We start from the raw sequence: 25,036 nt of genomic DNA on the forward strand, positions 1-25,036 counted from the left end.
TCAGGAAAAAGTAAGGCCCCATCCGCCGAGCACTGCTGCTCTGCTGAACTGCTGCGGGGACGGTTCGGCTCCTGATGCTGATCTCGGAGGCTGATCTCTACGATCTGACGCTACCATCACTTCAGAGGGCATTTAACTAGGCCATTGAAGCTGCGTCTCCGTCCACGCCTCGCCCGCGTCTCTCGGGAGAGCAGCCGGCTCGGTGAAGGGGTTGCTCCGCTCACTGCCTGTATCCCGGCATCCGGAAAAAAAATCAGACCGCGACCGCCGAGCGGGGACGGTTCGGCTCCAGATACTGATCTCTGCAATTTGAGGCAAGCAGTCACTGAAAGCGACCTTCAAGACGTGTGTTCCAAGGCTCCCTGCTTTGCCGGGGATGCTACAAAAGGCACTTGGGGTCCAGCAGGAACATCTGGGCTCTTGCTTTTGTGCACAGTACCAGTGTTCGTGCTGATGGCACACAAGAAGAAATGCTACAGTAAGAACTGGTATATCATGTCAAATCCAGAAGGAACATAATGGAATAGAAAAGTGCTCAGGAAGCAGAACAGGGCATAATGTTTTCATGCTGGATTTTCAAAAGACTGCAAGAATTTTGTTTAGTACTAGAGAGTCACTGCACTGCACATGACCACAACAACAAGGAAAATGAAAGCCTAAGAGCAGGTATATTGCTGGTTTGGGCATTCAAAGGTGGAGGTTTTGAAACAAATTCAAATAAAATCCAAATTTCTGGCTTTGACATTACGTTCTATGTCTTTACACTCCTGTACTCACACAAGTTACCTGAACTGCACAGACACACCAACTAAAAACCCTGTGAAAAGCTAAGAGCACTGTATTTTCAGACTTAAGGATGAGGTCAGGCACATCAGCCATGAGTCAGATCCTTCAAGGAAAGATAAAATGTCTGCCTACTGAACAGACTCTGCAGAATGATGAATTGGAGTAGGCTTGAGAAGTGATTGTGTCCTTGGTTTGAAAGAGAACATTCTTCAGCAGAAGTCAGTTCAGTGTTACCTGAAAAAAATATGCCTTAGCTGATGTGAAAACTGGAAAAAAAAAAGCTCTTCCAGTCTAATAGTTTACTCTGTCTGGTTCCAGTATTTGCATTTAGCCCAATACATTAAGGAAACAAATCTTACACAATCGCATTTCAGACATGCAGCTAAGAATGCCCCTCTTCCCCCATCTGAAGCTATCTGCCACATTTGACAAGAGCTTTAAGTTTATATTCTCCTACAAGTATTGCAAAACCCATCAGAAAACATTATTGCAGATTCTTACGAGACACTGGAGAGCATAAAAAACCCAAACCCCAACAACTTAGCAAGGTACAAATAGGAAAAAGCCTTCATCCAGTGCTCATATAAGACACTCAGGCATCATTAATTGTTTCCAGAACTAGCTGTTTTAAGGAGGGAGAGCATGGAGCCATTTCATACGTCGAATCATGAAAAAAGAAGATATTTGAAGTCAAAATATCTTCTTTCACTGCCCTAGAGTACTTCCTGTGTACCAGAAAAGGTGGACATTCCAAATTTATACAGCACAATCTGTATGACGCTGATGAGTCTTCCTGGCTAGATGGGCATGTACATGCCCCGACCCATGTGCTTTCATGCACAAAGCTTGACCTCATCTGTAATGTGGATCACAGAGATATCCCTGGATACACTGAAACCACTAGCTTGAATAGCATCCAATAGAAAAAGCATCTCATCCTATGTAAACATTTCCAGCTATGGAAAGCTATCACACCCTCTGAAGCAAGAATAATTAGCCTTTGAGCATTCTGCCCAAACATCAGCTGTCAGGCTAATTTCCAGGTTGCTGGAGTGTTTTGTTTGCCATTTTTATTCAAGGTGTTTAAGAGTATTCTCACACCTCAGCATAAACTCAGGTAATAAAAACTAAGTAACTGTTTTGAAACATTGCAAATTGCAAGTGTAATAAAACCAACACTAAAAGTGTATTTACAGGTCCTGTAAGAGCCTGCACATGTTATAAAAGATGTTTCTTGTTAGATACTTTATTTATTGTGAGTCAAACACGGTCAGTATGCAAGTAACAAAATGGTACAACCAACACACAGCTCTTTCAGAGCAACAGAATTCTCAGCTCAGGTCATACATACAAACAGGTTTCAACTAAAATGTTGTGCAGAAATGGAAAAAAAAAACCACCAAAAAAATCAGAAGGAACCATGTCCTGCACCTTATGCTTTGGGTTTCATTCCAAAATACAGTACCATGTAAAGCAACAGTTGCTTGCTGATCTGTAATTACATTAACAGAAATTTAAATCAATGTCTTAAATAATACCCAACTTGATATCCACATCAGGAATATTCTACTACTGCTAAAACTGCAATACAGGGAGCAGTTAAAATTTGCCAAACCAGAGGTTGCAGTGGGCCTGCTGAAGAATAAGGGTTACTTGCTCCAGTGGATGTTGACTAAACTGTCTACTTTAAAAACATGAAGGGATGACAGTTCTGTTGAAGGAATACACTGTTCAAAAATGTCCACTGAGCAGTGTTAAGTCAAAGTTAAACTTAGAAGAAAAGTCAGAAGCTGTTATCCTCTTCTTCCAGAAGGATAAGCAACATGCAATATAAAGATGCCTATCCACTGACACCACCAACTAATTACCTGATAGGGGAAGAAATAATGTCTTGAACACCATTTTCTTAAACAAAAGGTTAAATCAAACAGGATACACATGAGCCAGAACTGCATACCAATCCCTGTATTTCAAATGCACTGCTGAAATTGTTACCAACTTTCAAAAACTTGTGCAGACACTTTAAAACTTGCACTTTTCTTTAAGAATCACCTGTTCTGCATAGGAGACCCTGTAGTATTCCTACTGTTGTCAGCAATCTGGAATTTTAAAGTGGATATATACAACCAGTGTGCCCTGGCAAATCCAGCTGAAGCAGCCTGTGTATCTACCATCCTGTTTCATCGGGAGAGGTTCCCCGCACTGTTAAGAGATCTGGCAGCAGGGAATGTTCATGTGCTTCTGCACCTCCTGCTCAAGGTCTGAAGCTGAAACTACCCCAGAAAGGCAACCTCTCAGTAAGGCACTGCAGATGGGAGCTGCAATATATGAGTGCTGACATCTCTCTTCCTGTCAGATCTGCAGGCAGCACTACACTGAACACGCGCAACAATCTACTCAGTGAATCCAAGTTACAGCCCTTCCATGCTATTCAAAACTGCTTCACACTCCCACCTCTTACTAAGTTGCAAAGCAAGCTTATTTTCCACTAGTAAATGTTTTAGAAGTGTCTACTATAGTTCACTTACTATATTTTGGATCAATCATTCATAAATACACACACACAAAATTACACATTAATCGTGTATCTAAAACGATGCAGAGCAGGTTTTCTCCACCACGGACAAATCTCTAAAGACTGAATATAAAGAAAACTCTGCTGTCCCAAAATAAAGTAAAAAATATGTGTTGTCATTAGGTAAGAGAATTCCTTAACTGCATTTCCTCTTTTACACATAAAAAAGGCTTATGTTTCAGTAAGACACTCCCTTCAGGAGGAGAAAAAGAAGTCTCTTTTCACATCCAAGATCTCTTTCCTAAAAATCACTCCAGAAGAAAGTCTCCCAAGCTATGCAGAAGAAATGTACACGTTGGTAGTGATGAATTCAAAAGTAATAAAAATGAGTGCAGAAGTAAAAATCTACTGGAATTTATTCCACTTTTAAGGAAACAACTACAATTCCAAAATGTCCTCTGAAGAAGAAACTTGAGTTTACAAAAGTGCAGCCTGCATCATAAATGTCCTTTCTAGATGTAGATATTATTGTGAGTTTCATTGGTTGTCAGTAACTTCTTCAAAATCTTTGTGCTTTCTGATGCATCCTAGGAAAAGGAAGAGATGATCAGCATTAGCTACATTGCTGGTAAAGAAACAAAACAGCTTCACTGTCTTCTGTTCCAATTTTCATCAGTCTGAATACCAGTTCTATTAAAATGTTAACTGTGACCAAAACTCAGGTCTTCCAAATGAAGGCATCCATCCTGCTAAAAGTGCCAATGGAATTTGAAGTTCACACACAGAATGGGATTTGTAAATTTTAATTCCCCCTTTGCTCACCTATGACAGGAAGAACCTGCATGTTTAATGTCATTTTCCTTCAGGGTTTCAATATTTATGTACTAGTCTGTTGGACTTACTTAGCAGAGTGGTATAAACTGCAATGAAAACCAACTCACAATTCCCACATTTAAAGCTGAAATACTTAGGTACACACAAAGCTCTTCTGTCAGTGGCAAAACTAAGGAGTGTGTTTTGAATCAACTATACTTCAACTGAAAACATTTCAAAAGAAGCAAAACATTTATGTTAGTACCTATAATCCCATGATTTCACAGCTGCTTGTTTAGTGCAAAACTGTTAAGAATCACCTTTATAAATTCAGTCTTTTAATTCCAGAAAGAAGTTACAGGTAAAAACGAAACTTCTTCAGAAGTTTCATGTATGGCCCAAGACAGGAAGATACAGAACTAGAACAGAGACATCTTGCATATGGATGTAAAAATAAAAAATAATTTAAAAATACACTTGAAGGTTTTAACACAAGACACCTCCAAAGGAAACTGCAGCCTAAACAATCACAAGAATTCACTCCCTGGTATACTAATACCACTACGAGAGCCTGGAAAGTCGTGAAGGTTTGAGGGAAGCTGTAGATTCATCCTATGTTACAGCAGGTACTGCACCAGAAATCACTGCCCTTTGTCATTAAAGTCTGTGCTTTTCTGCCTTTTCAGGATGTATCCTTGTAAGGATACATCAACAACAGAATGCAAGAGATTAAAAGACAGACAAAACTAGACCAAACCTCCTATTAACTTATAGATATAAAATTTTACCTTGACTAAACTCTTCAGGGTTTTAGAGGAAAGCAGAGGCTTGAATGCTTCAATCGTAACTGTGTCCAGTTTGATGACATCAGTGTAGCACTGATACAACACTGCAGGAATCTGCCATACTTGACAGTGACTCAAAACTAAATACAAGTCAAAAGAAAGCGTGTGTTACACTCAGCACAGAAGGGATTTCATGTATAAAATCACACTTGTTCTGGCCAGAATTTCAAAAGCATCAAAATTTATATATTAACTACTCCAGACCCTGACTGGCAGGCCAGCCATCCCTCATTCCTCAGGTACACAGGACAATAAATCACAAAACCCAGTAAAGTGCAGTTGGCATTTCTTTCTAGCAAATACTTTAACTGGAAACTGTATTATTGGTAAACAGAAATAATACAAGCTTCAAAAGTGTCAAAATTTATATCTTAACTACTCCAGACCCTGACTGGTAGACCAGCCATCCCTCATTCCTCAGGTATACATGAAAACAAACCACCAAAAATTAGCAAAGTGCAGCGGTTATTTCTTTCTGGCAAATACTTTAACTGGAAATTATGTATTACCGATAAACAAAAAATAATCCAAGCTTCTGTAAAGAAAACAATGAAAAGAAATAATCCCCCCACAACCAACCAAATATAAAAACTCAAACCATAGTATGAAAAAGATGAACTTTCTATAGAAGATGAAGCCACTTTTAGCTCCTGCCAGACAAGTTTTCCTTCATGACACTAGCACTAATTTTGTACTTGACAATGAAAAGCCTGAGGATTTTATTACAGGCCATAATAAAACTGAATCTAACTTTTACATGAGGTCTATCAGTAGAGCTGTGAAGCCTGCTTTACCGGTAACGTGAGCCCCAGTTGGGATTTTCAAAGGAGAATAACTCTTAATACACCATACTTAGTTCACGAGGAAAATGCCCCCAATCCCAATACACAATATGCTTTGTGAGGCTGCACACTCAGTAATTTGCTACTACTTATGTCCCACACACAAGGGGTAAAAGCACTTGTGGTTTTGAAACTTGCCCCTGTTTTTAAAGGTAACATGTAAGATGTCAAGCTGTTAGCCAGTTGTACAATGAAGTCAAAATTCTGACTGGAATTTGAAGTGAATTTTTTGTTGCCACCAGCAGCCTTCTAAATAATTGGAATGGCAAAATACCAGCAGCAGGAAGATCTCGCACAATGTTGGGCTGCTCCAGCAGTGGGCAGCAGACGTGCTCTTTGAATTCTTTTGTTTTCAAGGCTTTCAGAAATGGAGATGGGAGCGTTAAAGTGGATTCCTGAGTTTTATAATCAGCCACAGGACACGTGGAAAGAATGGTTACTTGCAAGCCCTCCTTCTGCATACAGCCAAAAACCTGAAATAAAAATGTTAATATATAAGCAAAATTCATCTTCTCACACTAACAGCACGAACCCACAAAGATTAATTTAGATTTCATTGCAGATAGTAAATGACAGTTTAATTCAGGTTTGTAGGACTAATTAAAATTTTAATCACAACCTTGAGGTAGAAATTTCACATGCACTGGCTTTGGGATAGAGATAAAAAAACTCCAAAGAACATCTTTAGCAAGTCTACTGATTTTTTTGAGCAGCTTTGGATTTTCAGCACTTTCTATTCACAGAACCACAGAGTTTATCTGGTTGGGAAAGACCTCCAAGATTATCTGCTCCAACCTTCAATCCAGCACTGAAGGGTCAACATTAAACCATGCCCCTAAGCACCAGCTCCACACGCTGCTTGAACACCTCCAGGGATGCAAATATATCATGACTTACTAAGGGTGTTTGAAGAAAACCAGGCTGCTTATGACAGGAAGGCATCTTGCTAAACTGCAAGCCAGTTGAAATCACAATCATGCTCCCCTGATGTTCTACAGTACTTAAAGTAAGTCTTCATTTTAAGTAATTTTACCTAATTATACCTGAGTTAAATTGAGAAAAAGAATCTTTAAATTTTTTTTCCAGTCTTCCTCAAATTCAAAGAAGATAGTTTAAAAAAAACATTGTATAAACCATACTTTCAGGTCCATTGCATGCTTTCACAAAACATCAACCTGCTGCACAGTGTTACCCTGTTTTCAAGGAATATGTCAACATGAGCAGAAGCATGATAAACCGACACTTTCCCTTTACACTGTCTTCTTCAGATTTATGATAAGTCAACAGGGAAATTTGGCAAACTTTACAGAAACTCACCTGTTTCTGTAAATGGTACCAATCACAGAGGGAAGCTGACTGTTCCCTCACAACACTGTTACATAAAACTGACAGAACTTCTCAGAGGCACACACACTTTCATCTGTTGGAAACACTGCCTGGTATGCATTAGTGCAAAACTTTCATCTGCATGTTGTCACTGACTGAGAAAACACATAGAGAAGTACAGATGTGACTCATGAAGACTGTGAAGATGCTTGGTCAATCAGAATCTATGAAGAATACAGAACAGGTCTGTAACTCACACTAAAAGCCAAAGATTGCCAGCACAATGATTCTGATACACATTTAAAAAATAACAACAACCACGTAGCCTGAAAACATTATTGACTTGGTAAATCTATACACTCCTACTCTTCATGAACATCCACATTTAAAATAACACGAGTGAACAGCTGGAAAAACACAAAAGGGGATGACAGCAAACTCCACGATAGTATTTCTTTTATAATTCCAGTTTAAATGGAGTGCAAGAATGCGTGGGATATAGCAAACCCAAAGCGTCCTAGGTCTTAGGGTTTCTGAACTTCAAAGTAAACCATTACTCTGCACATTAAAACTCTTCAACAAGTCAAGGAACCACAAAAAATTTATCTGAAAATGCTTTGTCATTCTAGTGAAGTTACTCTGGTTTCCCATCATCTTTGCCTTCCCATAATCTCTCTGGTTCCCTCACGACCAAGTAATTCTCCTCACATGCTGGCTGGGCCAGCTGGCAGGCTAGACTGAGCAGACAGCACCCAGCTCAGGCTGAGGACACTGTTTTTCATCCCTCTCTCTGCATATCCAGCCACAGCCTTACACAACCTCAACATAATATAACAGCTTTAGAATCTCTGGTCATTCATCTGATCAGCAGAGATTTAAAGGAAGATAGGTTAGCAGACAGACAGCAAGACAAAATAAGCCATGCTTCCTTAAGGCTAAGCAGTGATCCAAACACATAAAGAAATCAAGAGCCAGAACATTTTTTTGTCTGGGTTTATCTTACTCAAATAAACGTGATGGTATCTGAAGGGACCTGAATGACTCAGCAGCATCTGTGCACCTGAATGATGCCAGGGTAAGGATTTAGCATATCAAGTCTGAATAAATAGGACAGACACTGCTTTGGAGGCTACTTCACCTAGAGTTCCTCCTTGTGAAAGGAACAGAGCACATCCATCAATAAAGATACCATCCACTGTAATTTTCACAACTGGTTTGTCTGGTGATCCTTTGGCAGCTGTACAAATGCAGCTACGTCACTCTTTCTTAAGGAGGGATTCTTCCAGAGCTGAAACACAGCTTAAAGAAGCCATAGAAAATTTAAGACAAAAAAGGAAAAAGGTTTGGAAGTAGTTAAGAGCAAGCAAATGGAAACAAAAGAGGTAACTGCACCAAGCTGGTAAGTTACAGCAGATCCAAGTGACAATGTCTAGACAGGGATTTCATAGAATCTAGAAATAGTAAATCTGTTGAGTATTTGAGAAAAAAAAAACACAGAGAAAACAGTTATCTGCAATGCTGTCCTGTTTACAATGTAAGGAAGAGGCACTTAAACTAACCTGAAGGTCCCCACCCCTAAGATTTCATTACTCAATTTGTTGTCTTGCCAGTTTTACCTTTTCAAGCCACTGAAACTGTTGATCCTCAGCAACATAGCAACTGCACTGGCATAGCAAAACCTTGAAGTTTAAAAAAAAAAAAAAAAGAAAAAGTAGTTGAGCAAGCGACTTAAAGAGCACAACAACTCATAATCACATGTGAAGATAAAGTGACTGCAGCCAGCAACTTGTCTGGTTTTCTTGGTCTTCTTCTACATTTATCTCAGCAAGAACTTTTCATTTACAACTGATGTGAGGCAACCAGTCTGTCCTACACCTTCTTTGTACTGAACTTCATGTATACACCTTCTTTGTACTGAACTTCATGTATCAGAACTTCAGATAATTTTATTGAGTTCCACGACCCTTCCAATTTTTGATGAAAATAATACAGAATACTGCAGTCTTAATGCTTTGTTTGCCCTAGGCAGGGTAGGAGGTGGACGAAGATGAGGAATTCATGCATAAGTCACTTACTGTTGGGTCTGATATTAATCGGTAGAACAAACAGAAAGAATCCGTTGGGAGGACGTTTGTTGTGTTGGATGTTCGACACCACTCATTCCAGAGCTTCACAGTTCCAACCACTTCCCAACATACAGAATCCAGAATAAAAGATGACAGGAAAGCTGTGAAAAAAACCAATAAATACCATTAAATCACGAAGAATAAAATCTCTACAAATAAACACCTAAATGAAATAATTTCTTTCCAATCTCAAGAAAATGCAGTAACTTTTTTTTAGACATATACGTTTATTGACCAAATATGTGAATACCCTCATGCTATCATGACTTAAAAGACCATTTCTACATATGGAGATCCCTAACACCAAAACCAGGCACTCTTAGGAATTATATTACTGTGGTCACCTTTGATCTGAGCAAAGTCCAAGTAATGCAAATTTTCTTTCTTAGAGATCTGAACACTTCATGTGGCACTGTGAAGGAGGGTCCTGTGGACCCAGCTGACATTTTTCCTTGTAACAACTCAACTACAATATTCTGAAGCTATGGGGAAATAAAAGGTGTAGATGTGGTGCTGAGGGGCTGATAGTTTAGTGGTGACCCATGTCCTCCATCTGGGTCACAACAACCCTACACAAAGCTACAGACTTGGGGAAGTGTGGTTGGAAAGCTGCATCTTGGAGAGGGACCCGGAGGTACTGGTTGACAGTCGACTGAACATGAGTCAGCAGTGTGCCCAGGTGGCTACCTGAAAAGCGGGCTTTTTGGACAAGTGGAGAATTAGAATGCGAAAAAAGGGAGGGTCTGAACAAGAAAATAATGTTTTTTAAAAAAATCTATATTCACTAGAAATTAATTACAGCTTACTGACTCATAATTTTGTGTCTTACAGATCCCTATTTCAAAATACTTGACTGACTGAGCACTTGCTCATACTGGAAGGAAACTTTTGTCAACAGTCTGTGAGGGTCTATCAAATAGAAGTTAGAAAAAGGAAATGAGGGGTCCTAATTAAAATCTACAACATGCTGCTGGCCTTCAACCGAAAATATATCATTTCATGATCTGACAGGAGGAATAAGAAGCTGTAAAAAAAAAAAAAAACAAAAACAAAACACCACCAAGAGTTTCACATGTAAGGAGACTACTTTTGGCTTTCTCCAGACAGTTCAGTTGCCTCGGGATTAAAACTCTGCCCTCTAAATGGAGACCTGGACACCCGTAAGGCCCATCTTATAGCAGAGAACGTTAAAATATGCTATAGCAAAGGGACTGTCCCAACACACATTTTCTTCCATCCTCCTGCTTTCTCAAGTTTAGCCAACATCAAAAGAGTAAACAGCATCTTAAAGAGTTTCAGACGGTTTGTTTTTGCAGTCTGTACCACCTACCTGCAGCGTTATGTCCTATTGCTACTACAAATTTAGAGCACACAAACGGCTCGCCGGCAGAGCTCCCTGTAGTCCCGCCCGACGCCAAGGTCCAGTGGACGTCGACCTCCCTAGCAAGAGAGACAGAAGGAAGTGGAGCAGCGCTCGCCCTGCTCTACCCTGCCCTGATCTGGACGCCCCAGGGGTGTCCGTCGCAGTAGGCGTGGGGAGGCCATCCCACAGCAGTGAGTGGTGCAGACAGGGTGCCCCGTGGGGCCACTACCTTTTCTTCTCCAGTTCCCTGCGTATCTCCCGGTCTTCGGGAGTCTCCTCGCGGGCCTCCTCCTCATCGTCCACGCCGGAGCGGGATGGGGCCACCACCACCTCCCCGAAGAAAGTCGCCATCTCCTCCGCCCCGCCGCAAAGCCCGGCTGGGCAGCGCGCCTGCGCGCCGAGAGGCTCTGGCTCGCCGGAACCACCGAGTTCCGCCCCGCCCGGGGACGCTCTGGCTCCTCAGACCATAGAGCGGGCAGTCGGAGACTTCGTTTTTCCAGTGGTTGCTACCGCGGCCGAACCGGCCTACCGCTGGCTGCCCGGAGAAGGCTCGCCTGATGGCGGGGCCACCCGCTGAGCCCCCCTCCTTGCTGCTGCCGTTGTCCCGGCCTCGGAGCAGGCCTCCACCCCCGGTGCAGCCTGCCATGCTGCTGTACCAGCCACTAGCTTCGGCGTCAGGTTTCGCTTTAGCGGGGGAGGGGGAAAGGCGGGGTGAAGGTGGGGAGGCCCTCGCTGGTCGGGCGCAGCGTGTGAACTCCAAGTGGAGGCACGCTTGGAAGATCCCCCATCCCGGACCGCGGTCCAGAGCGTTGAGTGAGAGGTTCGGGAATATACCGCGTCGCAGTTGTAGGTTACGTGGACAAAACCCCAAATAAAGCAAGGTTAAACATACCAGACGTGCAAATAAGAGTACAGTGACAGTGCAGTTTTGTGTATAGTTTACTTTGGTCCATTTCTACATGTACATCATAAAAGTGTTCAATACTAAAGAATCTGATTCTCCTATACCTCTGACCTGTAGTTTTTTTTTGCTGTTGATGGTGCCCTTTAGCCTATTAACTATCCCAGATGCTTTAGATCCCAGACCCTGCTTTAAAACAATGACCCTCCTCACCCTGAAAACCCCCCACTTAAACCACCAGCTTACAACTGCACTGCCTTAAGCAGCTTTAAATAAAGTTACTTTCACAGGCTTACTACATCGCTTTACTTCCCTGAGTACAGCCAGACCAAATAAAGAATGCTGACTGATTAAAATTACCAGGAAAATGAAAGAACTGCTTTTCTCCAGGGCTTAAAAGAGCCAGTTCTGATAAAGAGTCAGCATGCTTAATTAAATAAATTACAAAAAAACCCAACCAACCAAAACCAAACAAACAAAAACAAAACAAACAAACAAACAAAAAAAAAAAACACACAAAAAACCCCAAAACAAAACAAAACCCCCCAACAAAACCAGCACCAACCTCAAAGACAGTGAAAGTCCTATTCCAGTTTAATAATTTGTTCTCCTAATGGCTCTTTGCAATCTGTCTATGCATAAAATCAGGAAATATAATTCAGCATTTATTCTGCTTAGAAAAAAATGTTATGGTCCCTAGGCTACTAACTTCCTCTCAGATACATATAGTACAGAGGTCAGAACCTTCTCCCAGGTGTCACCATGAGCATGTAGTGCATCAGTGCAGCATGACAGAGAACACAGAACTGAGAAAAGGCAACAAACCATCTTCTTAAATTTGAGCCTGCATTAGAAACGCAAACTTACCAGCCCAATTTTATAAAGCTCTTTAATCAAGATAAATGACAACTCTGACGTTCACTCAAGAGCTCTTATACCAGTATTTATTCCAATACTGGAGTTATACCCCATAGAACATTGATCATAAGCAGCTGCTGAACAATGCCTTTGGTTTATGGATAATACAAAAATACCAGTTGACTCATTCTCTTTTAACAAAGTTGCCCCTAAAAGGTAAGATACATAAAGCCGCCTCGAGGTTTCATCACTAAACATAACTGTTCATATTTTAGAAACCAACTTAAATATTCAGATAATCAAGTATCTTGAATTTACAAAACTTTATCATATTAAGGACTATGCTCTAAATAAAATTCCTGGGGCAAGAACAGTATGAAGTTGTTTGGGCTTCATATAGAAGTTTTGAGGAAAAAATAAATTGTCTCTATATTAACATTCTAGACACCAAAATGATATGATGGCAATACACCTTTTGGCACATAATGCCAGCAATGTTGTTGAAGCGATTCCCACTAAGTGCTGGTAAGCAGTGTGTGGGACTCCTTTCTCTGTTACTTCACTTCCATTTGTACAAACAGTTCTGGCATTACTGACTCTGGTTATGTAGCTGCACTGAGTTTGCTTCAAAACCCTTCTAGGTGTTAACCACTAGTCCAATCTGCTGGAAAACTAATTCATGAAATGGCTATTTCAGTTAAAATGATCTGGTTTAGGATAAATCTAATATCCTAATGTACTTCCTATCGAAAAACAAGATCAGGAATCACAAAATCTTAGTGAGACATCTAAGTGAGGAATCACTAAGTCTCTGTGAGACAGGGAGCCAGCAGAGCATGGGAAAAAAACTCTAGTGTGGAAAGAAGGAGAGGAAATCAAGTGCCTGGTGTTGGACTGAAGGCAGCAACTGTGAGGCTTCTGCCAGCACAACTCCAGGGCAAAGCAAGGCCAGAGTGTAGAGCTGCTCTACCTTCTCATAGCTGACACATGGCCAACCAAGAATTTACACATTTTCCCTGGAGGAATTTTCTCCTATTGTCCACAGAAGAATTATTTGACAACAACAGCCACCTCAAACATTTCAAGAATAGGAGATGTACTGCAATAGTGAGAAATTGGTAAGGTTTAATAAACGAGAAGCCTAACATTAAAGCACTTAAAAGTTTAAATATGGAAGAACAACAGAAATGTAGGAAAAAGGTCTGGAATGTTAAGAATCCTACACCTCAAACCTTTCACGCATAAAGAAAACAGAAACAAGCATTTTGTTTGTTTTTCTATTTTATAAAGAAAACACACAAAACCCCTTAGGCCAAAGAGTTCACCTGCATTTTGTATTCCTAACTTTACAGTGTAGAAGTCACATTAATGATAGTACTACCTGTCAGCATAAACCCTCTCTTCACCAGCACCAATACACCTTTTTAATCAGCAAATACTCTTTTTCAACTGGTAACTGGTTCTAGTTGCATGTTATCAATAATGGAAGTACAGAACACTTAACATCTGTACTCACACGAGTTGTCAAATTACTAGCCTAATGACCGTTCATCACTCTTTTGATGCAATGCCAGCATCCACCAGATTTTTATAGTGTGTAGTATTAATTCTAAGCCTCTTTGACTATTGTATATGATTTCATACAGCATTAGAGATGTCTGAAATCTGTTCTTGTATGACCTAGGTAGTATTCCATTGCAGCACCCATAACAATAATACTCAACATACTGCTATTAACCTGTTGCGCAGTGTTTTAACTTTTTTTTAAACTCTTGTTATATGTAATAAAATACCAGTAAAGACAAAAAAAATTGCCCCTATAATGAGGCACATTTTGGCATCTGTGCTAAAGGCTGCTACATGGGCAGGCGAGTGCAAGTCAAAATATGAAAAGGAGAAAGTCATCATCTAATCACATTCATAACTTTTTCATAGAAAAATATAAATATATTCCCTGAAATGTAGGACAAAGAAAAGCCAGCATCCATCATGAGTTCTAGTGCTATTACCATAAAAAAAAAAAAAAACCAAGGAAAAAAAGAAAAAAAAACCAAAAGAAAAAAAAAATGGGCTGGCTTTTCCTTCTAAGGTTACGTTTTGTGAGCTACATCATCTAAACCTCTGTCATAGTCGTCTTCGTCACAATCATTGTATCTCACAGTCCGCCTACCACCGTTCCGAGTTCGTATCTTAGAACGCCGATTAGCTCTTCTGTATTTGGTGTAATCCAAATCTTCAGAGTCATTTTCTTGGTTGGGTTTCCAACGTTTCCTTCGCTGGGGTCTTCTGGAAGGCTTAATTGAGTTGGAATTGCTAATTTCTTTTTTAGCGATTTCTGATTTCCTTTTCCTCTTTCTTGTCTCTGTGGTATCACTATAGATACTGTCATCAGTTTCAGAGTCTGAATCAGAAGAACAACTGAAATCAGGTTTTGAACTCCTTGCAGTCCCAGATGCTTCCATATTCCCTGACACTAAGCTTTTTTCATCCTTCTTTCCCCCTGGTTCAGATTTTTCTGTTTCTTTGAAGTCATCCAATAATTTTGATCTTTTAAAAGAAGATCTAGATTTTTTATTTGATACTTTTCTGGTATTTTTTGTTTCATGTTTAGCTAAGTCAGAATCTACCTCCTCTTCAGAGCTGCTCACATGATGGTTGTGGGCTGAAGTTGACTGACTAGAACTTACCCAATTTCTCCCATTTTCCATTTTGTGGTTTGTGGAATTCTCTGAAGAATCGTATTTGAGATTTTTAAGAGCTACAACACAGACTGTTTTGTGTGCCTGCTTGTGGTTATCATCATTGTGCTTTTGAGTCACTTTTAACTCTGCCTCAGGTTCTGTTTTTTCATTTTCAGACTCACTAATGTATTTTCTTTTAAGAGCAGACAATTCAGGGCAGGACAGTTTTTTTCTGCCAGAAAGCTGTTCTTTCTCATTTTCAGACTTCAAGCAAGCATCTACCTCCGAGCTGCCAATCAGTTTCTTCCTGGATGCTGCAGACACATTGCCATGAAGCTGCCTTCTGTTCCTTCTTACTGTGTGAACACTTTCTGAACTTGATAATTCTTCCTTTGTATCACTCATTATCTTAATCTTATTTGCTGCTAAAGTGGCACATCTGCGTGGATTCTTCTTCTCAGTCACGTTAGACAGTTTTATGTGTTTCTTGTAGTTAATGACACATGTCCTGTTCCTGAGCACTTTTGCATTTTGTCCAGTCTCCTCAGATGTTGATCCTACAAAGTAAAGATTTAAAAGTTCTTTTTAATAACTTATTCTGAAATAATTCATTAAGCACAAACACTACTAGCAGTAATAAAATAAACAATTTTTTTCTTCTTAATTTTTAAAATTTCAACTCTTATTTCCAATTTATTTTAGGTCTTTACTAAACAATCAGTCAGTCCCAGTCACACTTTTTACTCTCAGGATTGCTCTTTTGCTTTGAAATGATGAAAGGGCTTGAAAGTAACATTCTTTAGCATCTGTGTAATAATTAGCTTAAAAATTACAAATTACCTAACTTAGCAAACAAGTGCTTTCACATTACTAATACTTCTATTGTTGGAAGCTATCATTTTCTTACTAGAATGACCTTTCAAAACAAATTTTACACATTATAGATAATTTTATTCTAAAAAAAATGAGGAAATTCAGGATGGATTTTGGAATTTTAGAACTGGAATTAGAGAACTAGAACTGGAGAACGTTAAAACTTTTCAGCTCCTCAGCAACTTAAAACAGTAATATTGTGTCCAACAGTGAATGTTCCAACTCAGTATTTTTAACAGGGCATTGGCTTCTTATGTTGAATTTTGAAACAAATGTTTTATCTGTAAATAATATGAATGATGCTAGGAAGATCAGTGGTTTAAATTTTTACCTTCTAAATAAAACAAAATTACTTATATGTATCAATAAAAATGAAAATCAGTAGTTCTTGAAGTAGATTTAAATACTGGATAACCCAAAATTTTGCTGTTTTAGCAAAGAAGTGATTCACAAAGTTTGTTTTTCCAAGATTATCATCCCCCTCCTATTTTTTATGCAGCTGTTACTGATGAGTGAAATGGAGAAAAATGCCCTCCATTAAAGCCCCTACCTTACACTAGCCTTACACTAGCCTGGTAACAGTAATCTTTGTTCTAATGTACTTTTAATGATTTTCTACATGTACCCAGCAAACAGAGGAAAAAATCATGTCAGCTGCTGTGTACTTGCAGAACGCTAGGCAACTAATTTTTCAAGATGTTTCGGGAATCAAGAAGAGTTTATAGAAGGCATGCCGTCTCATCTTCCTTTACAGAGGGAAGAAACAAGCTTGTCTTGGTAAGTTTGGTCCAACTGCTAATGGTCAAACATCCCAGAATGACAGCCACCCAGACACTGGAACACTACCCTGAAAGTAAGTTTCAGTTCCTGCTCCCTGTGGTCAGCTTAACCAGAAGCGTTAACACTGCAAGTCATTTGTGCTCTTATGTTCCCCAATTTGTCACCTGCGAGGTAAGGACAGGGCAACGTTTTCTCTAACTTCTGACACGAATAAATGCAATGAGTATTACGAGTATTAAAAAGTTATGGCACATGATATTAAAAATGGCTTCAGATACCAAATCTGGTCATTATTTCAAAGTAAAGCCTTTTATGTACTCTCAGATATATTCCTATTTTGATGTTTCCAAATGATACCTAATTTACTGGGCTTTGTTCTAATGATTTCCAGACCTTATATGTGAACATTACTACTATTTGTACCATGTGATTTTTATGGCCAATATGTACCATACTTCTGCTGAATATGACGTAACACTGTATGAAAGGTGAACAAATTAATGTAACTGAAAAACGAAGAATTAAAGTTTGAATTACACACTGTCTTCCAGTACTATTAAGCAGACACACAACATATGACTGCTGCTCATATCTGCTATGAGGCAAGTCTGAACAGGCAAGAGCAAAGAGCACTAACATGTTAAATTACAGTATTTTCCTGTTTCAAGTGTAAGTAAATGTAAGAATACATCACAAGATATGGCACACAAGTTACTGGTACAAAAACTTTTTGACCAGTTCATAAATGTGGAAAGGTATAATCCCACCCTATTAATATTCTCTGACAACTGCTTTGAGCTACACTTGAATTCAAGAAGGGCAGTTTGGATAGGTGAAAAAGACTGCCCAGACATAATGCGGAATGTTAAGTTAATTCCCTGTGGCCATCAGAAGAAATAAATGCTTAAAGACATCACCTGAAACTATTCCAAGAAAAGCAGCTAAAAAAATATTAGGGTAAGGAATGTACACAGTGATTTGAGCCAGTTTTTCACAGAGATAGGTGCTTGGGTGTTTATGGAGGCATGTTTTGAGGAAATAATGATGCATATTTTCAAAGTTTCTACAGGTGTATCATAGGATGGAACACATGATGAGAGGATAAAGGAGTCTGTCCTTTCTGCAACAAACTACTAGAATATTAAATCTATACATTTTACACAGAATCTTAAATGGGGAGTGAATTTGTATAAAGATCATCTTATTTTTTAATTGAAATTCTACTTAAACAAACTTCACAATGAACATCCTGAATTAAATGGTGCAAAGGTACCAACAGACCGCTCCAGCAGAAAGAGGGAGGACTAGACAAACTCCACTGCTCAAAAAAACTGGGAGAGCATTTAAAAGATAAGCACACCAAGATATGAAGGCCTTGTCCATCAAGTATACCATTGTAAGAAGCTGTCCTGGAGTTCAGCCATCAGATTCTAAACCTGAAAATCCAGGAAGCAAGACTGGGTGGGGACATCCAGCCATGCCTCCAGGCAGCTAATCTGCAGGGTGTACTACAGTCCAATCCCTGTTGACCAGCTAGGCAATTTATGTGAAAGCTTTGTCTCAGATGCTATACATTATGTACCTCTAATACATAAAATATACATTATCTAAAACGTAATATACATTACAGCACTACATAGGATATGTTTTATATATTAAAATATACAAAATTTTGTATGTAGTAATATATATACACTACCTCTGTTTTTAAGATAGCCAAAGTTTCCATATAAATTGCTTAGCTGGTTAACTATGTGGTGTATATATAACTCTCTATATAGAGAATATATAGTTATTTGGAAATAGATACACATACATGCCTATATTTATTTAAATAAAACCATGCCTGTGACTACCCAGTGTAACGTCCCAAATTAGTTTAAATATTACAAAACCAGAAATAAATATGTTTCTGGTTTATGGTAAGCATTATCCAAAGCAAGCTATCAGTTTATACACAGCACAGCTAATGTTTCAACAACGAAACTGGGGGAATAACTCACATTGTGGGGGATGGGGAATAACAACAACAAAAAGTATGGAGCCCTTTTGGCACACAAGTGCAATGAGTATTTGTTACTGTATTTTATCCTTATTGACTTTTAAAAAGCATATTTCGTAGTCTCTTAGAAATTTAGTGATAGTTGCTCTTGTCCCATATTTACCTTAAATATTTCCTTTAGATGGGGGTCTCTTCACTTAAGAGTTTTCAAAGGGCATCAGCTTAAAAGTGTTGGCAAAACAAAAACCTGACATTCTACAACGTGCACACCTCAGCATTTGGGTGGTTATACAGGACAGGGGATGGTAAACATTTTTATGAAGTAAGGTTGTTCTATAATAAATGAGCCCTCAATAAATCCAAAAGGTGGATATTAAAGTAAAAAAAATACACTGTTTATTTTCTTACTGATTCTCATTAAAATCTTTGGTGATATTATTATTAGAAAATACAGCCCTTGGCAACTAACTGATAACATATATTGATGCTTGCCCATCTGTGGTATCAACTGCACATGGAAAACAATGATGAATTTGCTTTTGTGATTGGCAATTTTATTAGTGGATGAGCATTGATTACTAAAGAAGCTATAGCCAAAGTATAAGGATGGTAATTAACAAAACCAAACAAACACAGAAAGTAATCCAAAAAAGTTTCAAAGACAAAATATGATTAAGATTAGTTTTGTTCCAATTAGAGCTGGGTACACAAATTAATGTCTCACACCCATGGCCATAAAAGGTGTGGTACAGCAGAAGCTAACACACTGGCTAAACTGCAAAGAAATGGCAAGAAGAGAAACCATATTTTCATCGAGGCTTAAAACATTACAAGATAAATAGTTAAAATACTGATGTTGCATTCAAAGGACAGGCTGAAGAGGCCAAAAGCTCTGTGTTGGCTACCCAGTGTGACAGCTTCTGCATATTTCACAGGAAATGTTTACAGAAAAAGTTTAAGGATTTTTATTAAAAAAGTTCTGTTTTCCCATTAAAGATGAGGTGCTAGACAAGCATGATAAGGAAAACGTTACCAATTGCCTACTCCAAGAGCTGCCATACGAAGAAAGGCTGAGAAAACTGGGTTTGTTCAGCCTTGAGAAGACAAGGCTTAGAGGAGACCTTATTACCATGTACCAGTATATAAAGGGTGACTACCAGGATGATGGAGACTTTTCCAGGGACTCACATGGAAAAGACAAGGGGCAAAGAGGACAAGTTACTCCTAGGGAGATTCCAATCAGATTCCAGAAGAGAATTTTCCACCATGAGAACAGTTAGACACTGGAATAGTCTCCCAAGCAAAGTAGTGGATTCCCCTCCATTGGTCGGTTTTAGGACTCAGCTTGAAAGGGTGTTGGGCCATCTCATTTAAACTATATTATTGCCTAATAAGGTTAGACCAGATGATCCTTGGGGTCCCTTCCAACCAGGCATTCTGTGATTTTGTGGAATTCCCACTAGATGAAATATTTGTACAAGTATCATCCCTTTTTGTGGTAGAAGTCTCTTTAAATACTCCCAAAGTAATGGCACACGTCTCCAAAAAAACTCCAAAAAAAGTTTTATATTGGACTCAAGAGTTTTGACATATAAAGCATACTCGAGTAAAATGGTCAAAGCTATTTAAAAGCTATTAAAAGATATTCCACCCTCCCAATTTTTTTAAGTTTTAAAAAATGAGTGTGACAATACAGCTCTGACAAGTCTAAAGTTAAAAAAAAAAAAAAAAGGCTGTCAAAAATAATCCTTTTCCCCACCTTATTTTTTTAGCACTGAATACTGGAAAGGATTCACTGGAAAGGAACCTGCTGGGACAAGGAAACATTTTGCTTTTTTATAATGCAGTACTGAAGAAGGTTTTGAGTTGACAAATTAAGTGATGTAGGAAGCAACTGAAAACACCAATAGAAATTTTTGCCCTGAAACATGAATGTCTTCAACTCTGATTGAGTACTATGTGAACCAGAAAAGGTTAACTCTGATTTGTTTTGTTGGTATAGAAAGCAACCAACCACCCTCCTTCAGCCTGAGTAACTTTTTAATTTCCTTGAGGCCTTTAGATAACTGTCTGTGGGGCACTAAGTTTCTCTAAATCCAGATTAGGTGGGTGAGAAAGATTAGTCTTTGCACCATGATAATACAACAAAAGTTATACGATGAAGTCTTGAAAATAAAAAGAAATACTATGTATAAGTATGTGTAACAGTTCACACAACATAATCCTGTACATTGAACATACTCATTTTCCTTTTTAGGATAACTGCAAATTATAAGTGCTCAAAGCCTGAGAAAATATGCCTGTAAAGCATACTGACACCTTGTACTTGAAGAAAGTTAAATACAGAAAAAGCTAATGATGCATCTATTGACACTTAGGGGTATTCTCTCAAGTCAAGTCTTTTAAAGAGCACTTAACATCTTTCAGTGGGGAGGAGGGGAAATGACCAAAACCCTCAACCACAGTTGAGGAGTTTTTTAGAGGTTCATAAATCGGTCTCTGTGATTCAGTGACATGTTCAGAAGGATTAAACCAAACACCTATCTCTGAACAGTCTTTCAAATTCTAAGTCAGGACCACCTCCTAGCAATATGAAGAGATGTAATATGCAGAGCTCTGTTTCAGTAAGTCTTAGCATTAGTCTGGTAAGTTTAAAATCAAGCCCTAAAAAAGTAATCATGAAATTATAACGTGACAGCATACACAAGCATTTGAGTGACCAAAAAAATTACAGAAAAAAACATAAGCCCAAGAACTAAACTTTATGAAACAAGTGGGGTAAGCCCTGCTTCTGCAAATGCCTAGGATTTCTGCCCTTCAGTTGCCTGTTATTAACTGCTTTACAGCGATCCTCTCATGTAATGTCTCATTGGTATAGTAATGTAGTTAGAGATGTGACATGACTCTTCAGTTAGATACAAGACTGTTTAGGCACCCACAAACCTTGCTACTAAAGCAAGTAAGGAATAGGAGGGTGAGCATTATGTCGGTAACAGAACTGCCACACACAACTATCCAGTCCCCTGTATATTAAAAGAAAAGCCAGAGATGCCACAGAACACTACCAATGCAGCACTGAACTGCCTCTGTTTTAAGGGCATTACATATCACTGACAGAATAACCCAAAGTCAAATCAAGTTTCAGGTTCCAGTGTACACCATGAAAATAACAATTATTAAAACACCTTTCAATCAAATTAATTTTGGAAAGCCATAAACAAAGTTACTTCAACTGAAAGTAATGGTTCCAAGTCTGCTTTCGCACAGAAAATTTCAAAAGAAAAGTAAGATAATCTAAAGTAAGAATTATTGTTTTACTCACAAACTGAAGGTAAAAGGACTACAAACCCATAAGGTTTTCATTACTCAAATTGTCAAAACAAGCAGCAGGTCAAAGAAAGAGAATATAATACTCCTCTTGAGATTTTCTGCAATCTTGAGCTGCATACCGTAGAACTCGTTCACAACATCCTTTAGAATATTGCAACAACCCAAACATCTCAAATTTAACTGTTCTGACACACACACAGAACAGTATTACTTCAGCATAGGTAATTTAGCATTAGTTATTACCTATTGCTACACAGATAAGCAAGTGCAAGTTAAATATGAAAAGAATAATGACGGCTTAATTACAAGTTTTTCACAGGGAACCTATCACCTGAATTGTACAAGAACAGCCAGCCTGCAATCTGAATTCTAAGCAACATAGAACTACAACAAACTGTAATAGTTTTCTCTCAGTGCTGTTTTTGTTAATCTCCTAGTTCCAAAACTGTCTAGGCTTGCGACACTATCATCATCATCACATACAATCGTTCTTCCTCCATTTATAGTTACTTTACAACAGCAAGGAACACTATCACACTTCATGCAGTCCAAACCCTTCCAGTCATTACCCAGACATTCATGTTGTGTTATTTCCTTCACCTAAACAGTATCGAGAGTCAGATGTGTTAACTTTAAAAATTTTACCTTTTCTAACAAGTTTTGTTTTTCCTTTTCTCTTCCTCTTTCTTGTTTTTGAAGAAGCTTCACAATAATCACTGTTATTTGAATCCATCCCAGATTCTGTACCAGAGGAGTGATTGAAGCTGGAAGCAGGTCCAGATTTTGAATTCCCTACAATTCTAGTTGGCACCAAGCTCTCTGAGAGAAAACACCTCCCATACTTTCTGTCTTCTGTTTCTGATTCTGCTGTGTCCTCTAAATCACTCAAAACTTTTGTTTTTTTTAAGGGAGGAACAAGCTGCAGACCAGTTACTTTTCTGCTATTCCATCCATCCAATTCAGAATCCACTTCATCCTCAGAGTTGCTCACTGCAGGCTTTTTACATACAGATGTTGAGTCATCAGAAACTCTTTGATGGCTCCCATCCTCTGAATTATGGCTTTTGGAGTCCTCCTCTGAAAAGTCTAGGGCGAGACTTTTCATTTTGGGGGATACAGAACAGATTGTCCCACGTAACTGTCTATGGCCATTACTTTGCCAATTTTTCTGCTTTGCCTGTGTGTCTGTCTCAGAATCTGAAGTTCCATTTTCAGATTCACTAACAAATTTTCTTCGTGCAGCAGATGAACCAGATTGAGAAACAATTTTCCTCTTCGTAAGTTGCTCCTCCGTTTCCTTTTCACTCTCAGACTTCAAGCCTACATCATCCTCAGAGCCTTCCAGTAACATTCTCCTTGCTGCAGCTGAGGCATTTCGGTGAGGCAGTTTTCTGTTCTTGCATCCAATGCCAATACTTTCTGAACTTGAAACCTCTTCCTCCACGTCACTCATTAGCCTTAGCTTATTAGCAGCCACAGCAGCACTTCTGCGTGGAGTTTTTCTATGTCTACCAGTACTATTACTGATCAATTCAGATGTCACCACGGAAGTATTTTCAGAGTCACTTCTATATAACTTTTTCCTGACAGTTTTTCTTGTATTCCCATTCTCCTGAAGAAGTGTTCCTGTAAAGGAAAGTAGAGGTGAATATCTTAAATATAAAATATATATATAAATAGCAGCTTCTTAAATCTTGTCAAGTCTGGAACAGGTTCAGAGAGAGAACAAATGACATATACTCCCAGAAACAGTTATGTGCTTTTGCTGTCTGATGACATAAATTATGTAGCTGTGTCATAAATCTCCAATTCTTTCTAGTTTTGTGAAAATTAGAACTTGCTGCGTTTACTTTCATTAAGATCTAAAATGTTGCAAGACACTCCCTATATCACTGGGCTCTTATTTCTTCCCTCCTCCACTGAATACTAAAAACACACAAAAAAAACAAAAAGCAAAAAAACTCAAGAAGTTGACTGTAGTATTTTGAGAGCTTCAGAACCACCAGCAACTAAAAAATTAGTATCTTAATACACTATTTAAAACATACTAATTACATTCGGTTATACACACACATGCATTATGTGCTGTTCCCAAGGAAACTATCGATCTTTACCGGTTTGTTTTCGCCGAGCCGCTCGATTTCTAGTTATCCTACGATTGCTGTTCTTTCTTCTACAAACACCATTGTGTAGCGGAGGTGAAACAAGAGCCACAGAGCTTTCTTTGCTATCTTCTGAGCTACTCGTAGAAGTTGAAGATGAAGTAGATGAAGAAACCAAAGAAGCTTCTATTTCACTTTCTGGTAAAAAAAGATAATTGCTGATTTTAGCTTCAAATTAAGAGCTACATTTAGCTGATCCAGGAAAACATCAAAATATCTTCATGACATTATCTTACAATATATTATCGTGCCTTAACATGTATAAAATTGAGCTCTACAAAAGATATCACTCCAAACTGATACACTGTTCAGTGACAGGATGCTTCTTTAACCTGTATTTAAGTTTCAAGTGAAATAATACAGCTGTTTCCCAATAGCAGAAAGAAGAAGAATATGTTAAAACCCAACACAAAACATATTATAACAGATATCTTTTACCAGAACTTGCATTCTTATCCTTAGAAAAAAGCTGAATTATTATCAAGGTGAGGCATAGGGGAAGGAGAAAAAGACAGAAAGTTTTTTGTCTTGGGAAACTTCTGCATAACCTGTATTTTATGTAGTACCATTTATCAAATACACTACATTTTCTCTCATATAAGAGATGTCCATTCACTGCAATCATTTTCATAAAACAGCTGCTTGAAATGAAGAAATTATTTTATTCTCTTTGGAATGACTTAGGAGCATCAAATAACCACGTAGCTAGCAGGTCTGATTTTTCTAATCAGTCTCACTCAATTCAGCTTTTTCTGTGATTTTCACATAAAAGCTGCAAAAAATATACCATCTACTTGACAGTAAAATGGATATGCAGCCAAGATAGCTCTACC

The 25,036-nt window shown here is 38.6% G+C and overlaps 2 protein-coding genes across 2 annotated transcripts in view; both read right to left on the reverse strand.

Moving 5' to 3' along the window:
* Positions 1-3,705: 3,705 nt before the first annotated feature.
* PSMG1 (proteasome assembly chaperone 1) lies at positions 3,706-10,967 on the reverse strand. The gene is made up of 7 exons (XM_054381110.1): positions 10,846-10,967; positions 10,584-10,693; positions 9,203-9,354; positions 8,744-8,806; positions 6,076-6,274; positions 4,903-5,039; positions 3,706-3,888 (listed from the first exon to the last, which is right to left on the reverse strand). Exons 1-7 carry the CDS (start codon positions 10,965-10,967, stop codon positions 3,814-3,816), a joined length of 858 nt encoding a protein of 285 aa, XP_054237085.1. The 3' UTR covers positions 3,706-3,813.
* A 3,498-nt stretch (positions 10,968-14,465) lies between these two features.
* The window catches only part of BRWD1 (bromodomain and WD repeat domain containing 1), a 54,611-nt gene continuing 44,040 nt past the window's right edge, over positions 14,466-25,036 (reverse strand). The window contains exons 39-41 of the mRNA XM_054390852.1: positions 24,156-24,341; positions 22,687-23,667; positions 14,466-15,613 (exon numbers count right to left, since the gene is read on the reverse strand). Of these exons, the coding sequence (XP_054246827.1) occupies positions 14,466-15,613; positions 22,687-23,667; positions 24,156-24,341 (2,315 nt within the window). The remainder of the gene's footprint in view (positions 15,614-22,686; positions 23,668-24,155; positions 24,342-25,036) is intronic.

Source organism: Indicator indicator, chromosome 1 (genome assembly GCF_027791375.1).
Source record: "Indicator indicator isolate 239-I01 chromosome 1, UM_Iind_1.1, whole genome shotgun sequence".
NCBI classification, from domain to species: domain Eukaryota; kingdom Metazoa; phylum Chordata; class Aves; order Piciformes; family Indicatoridae; genus Indicator; species Indicator indicator.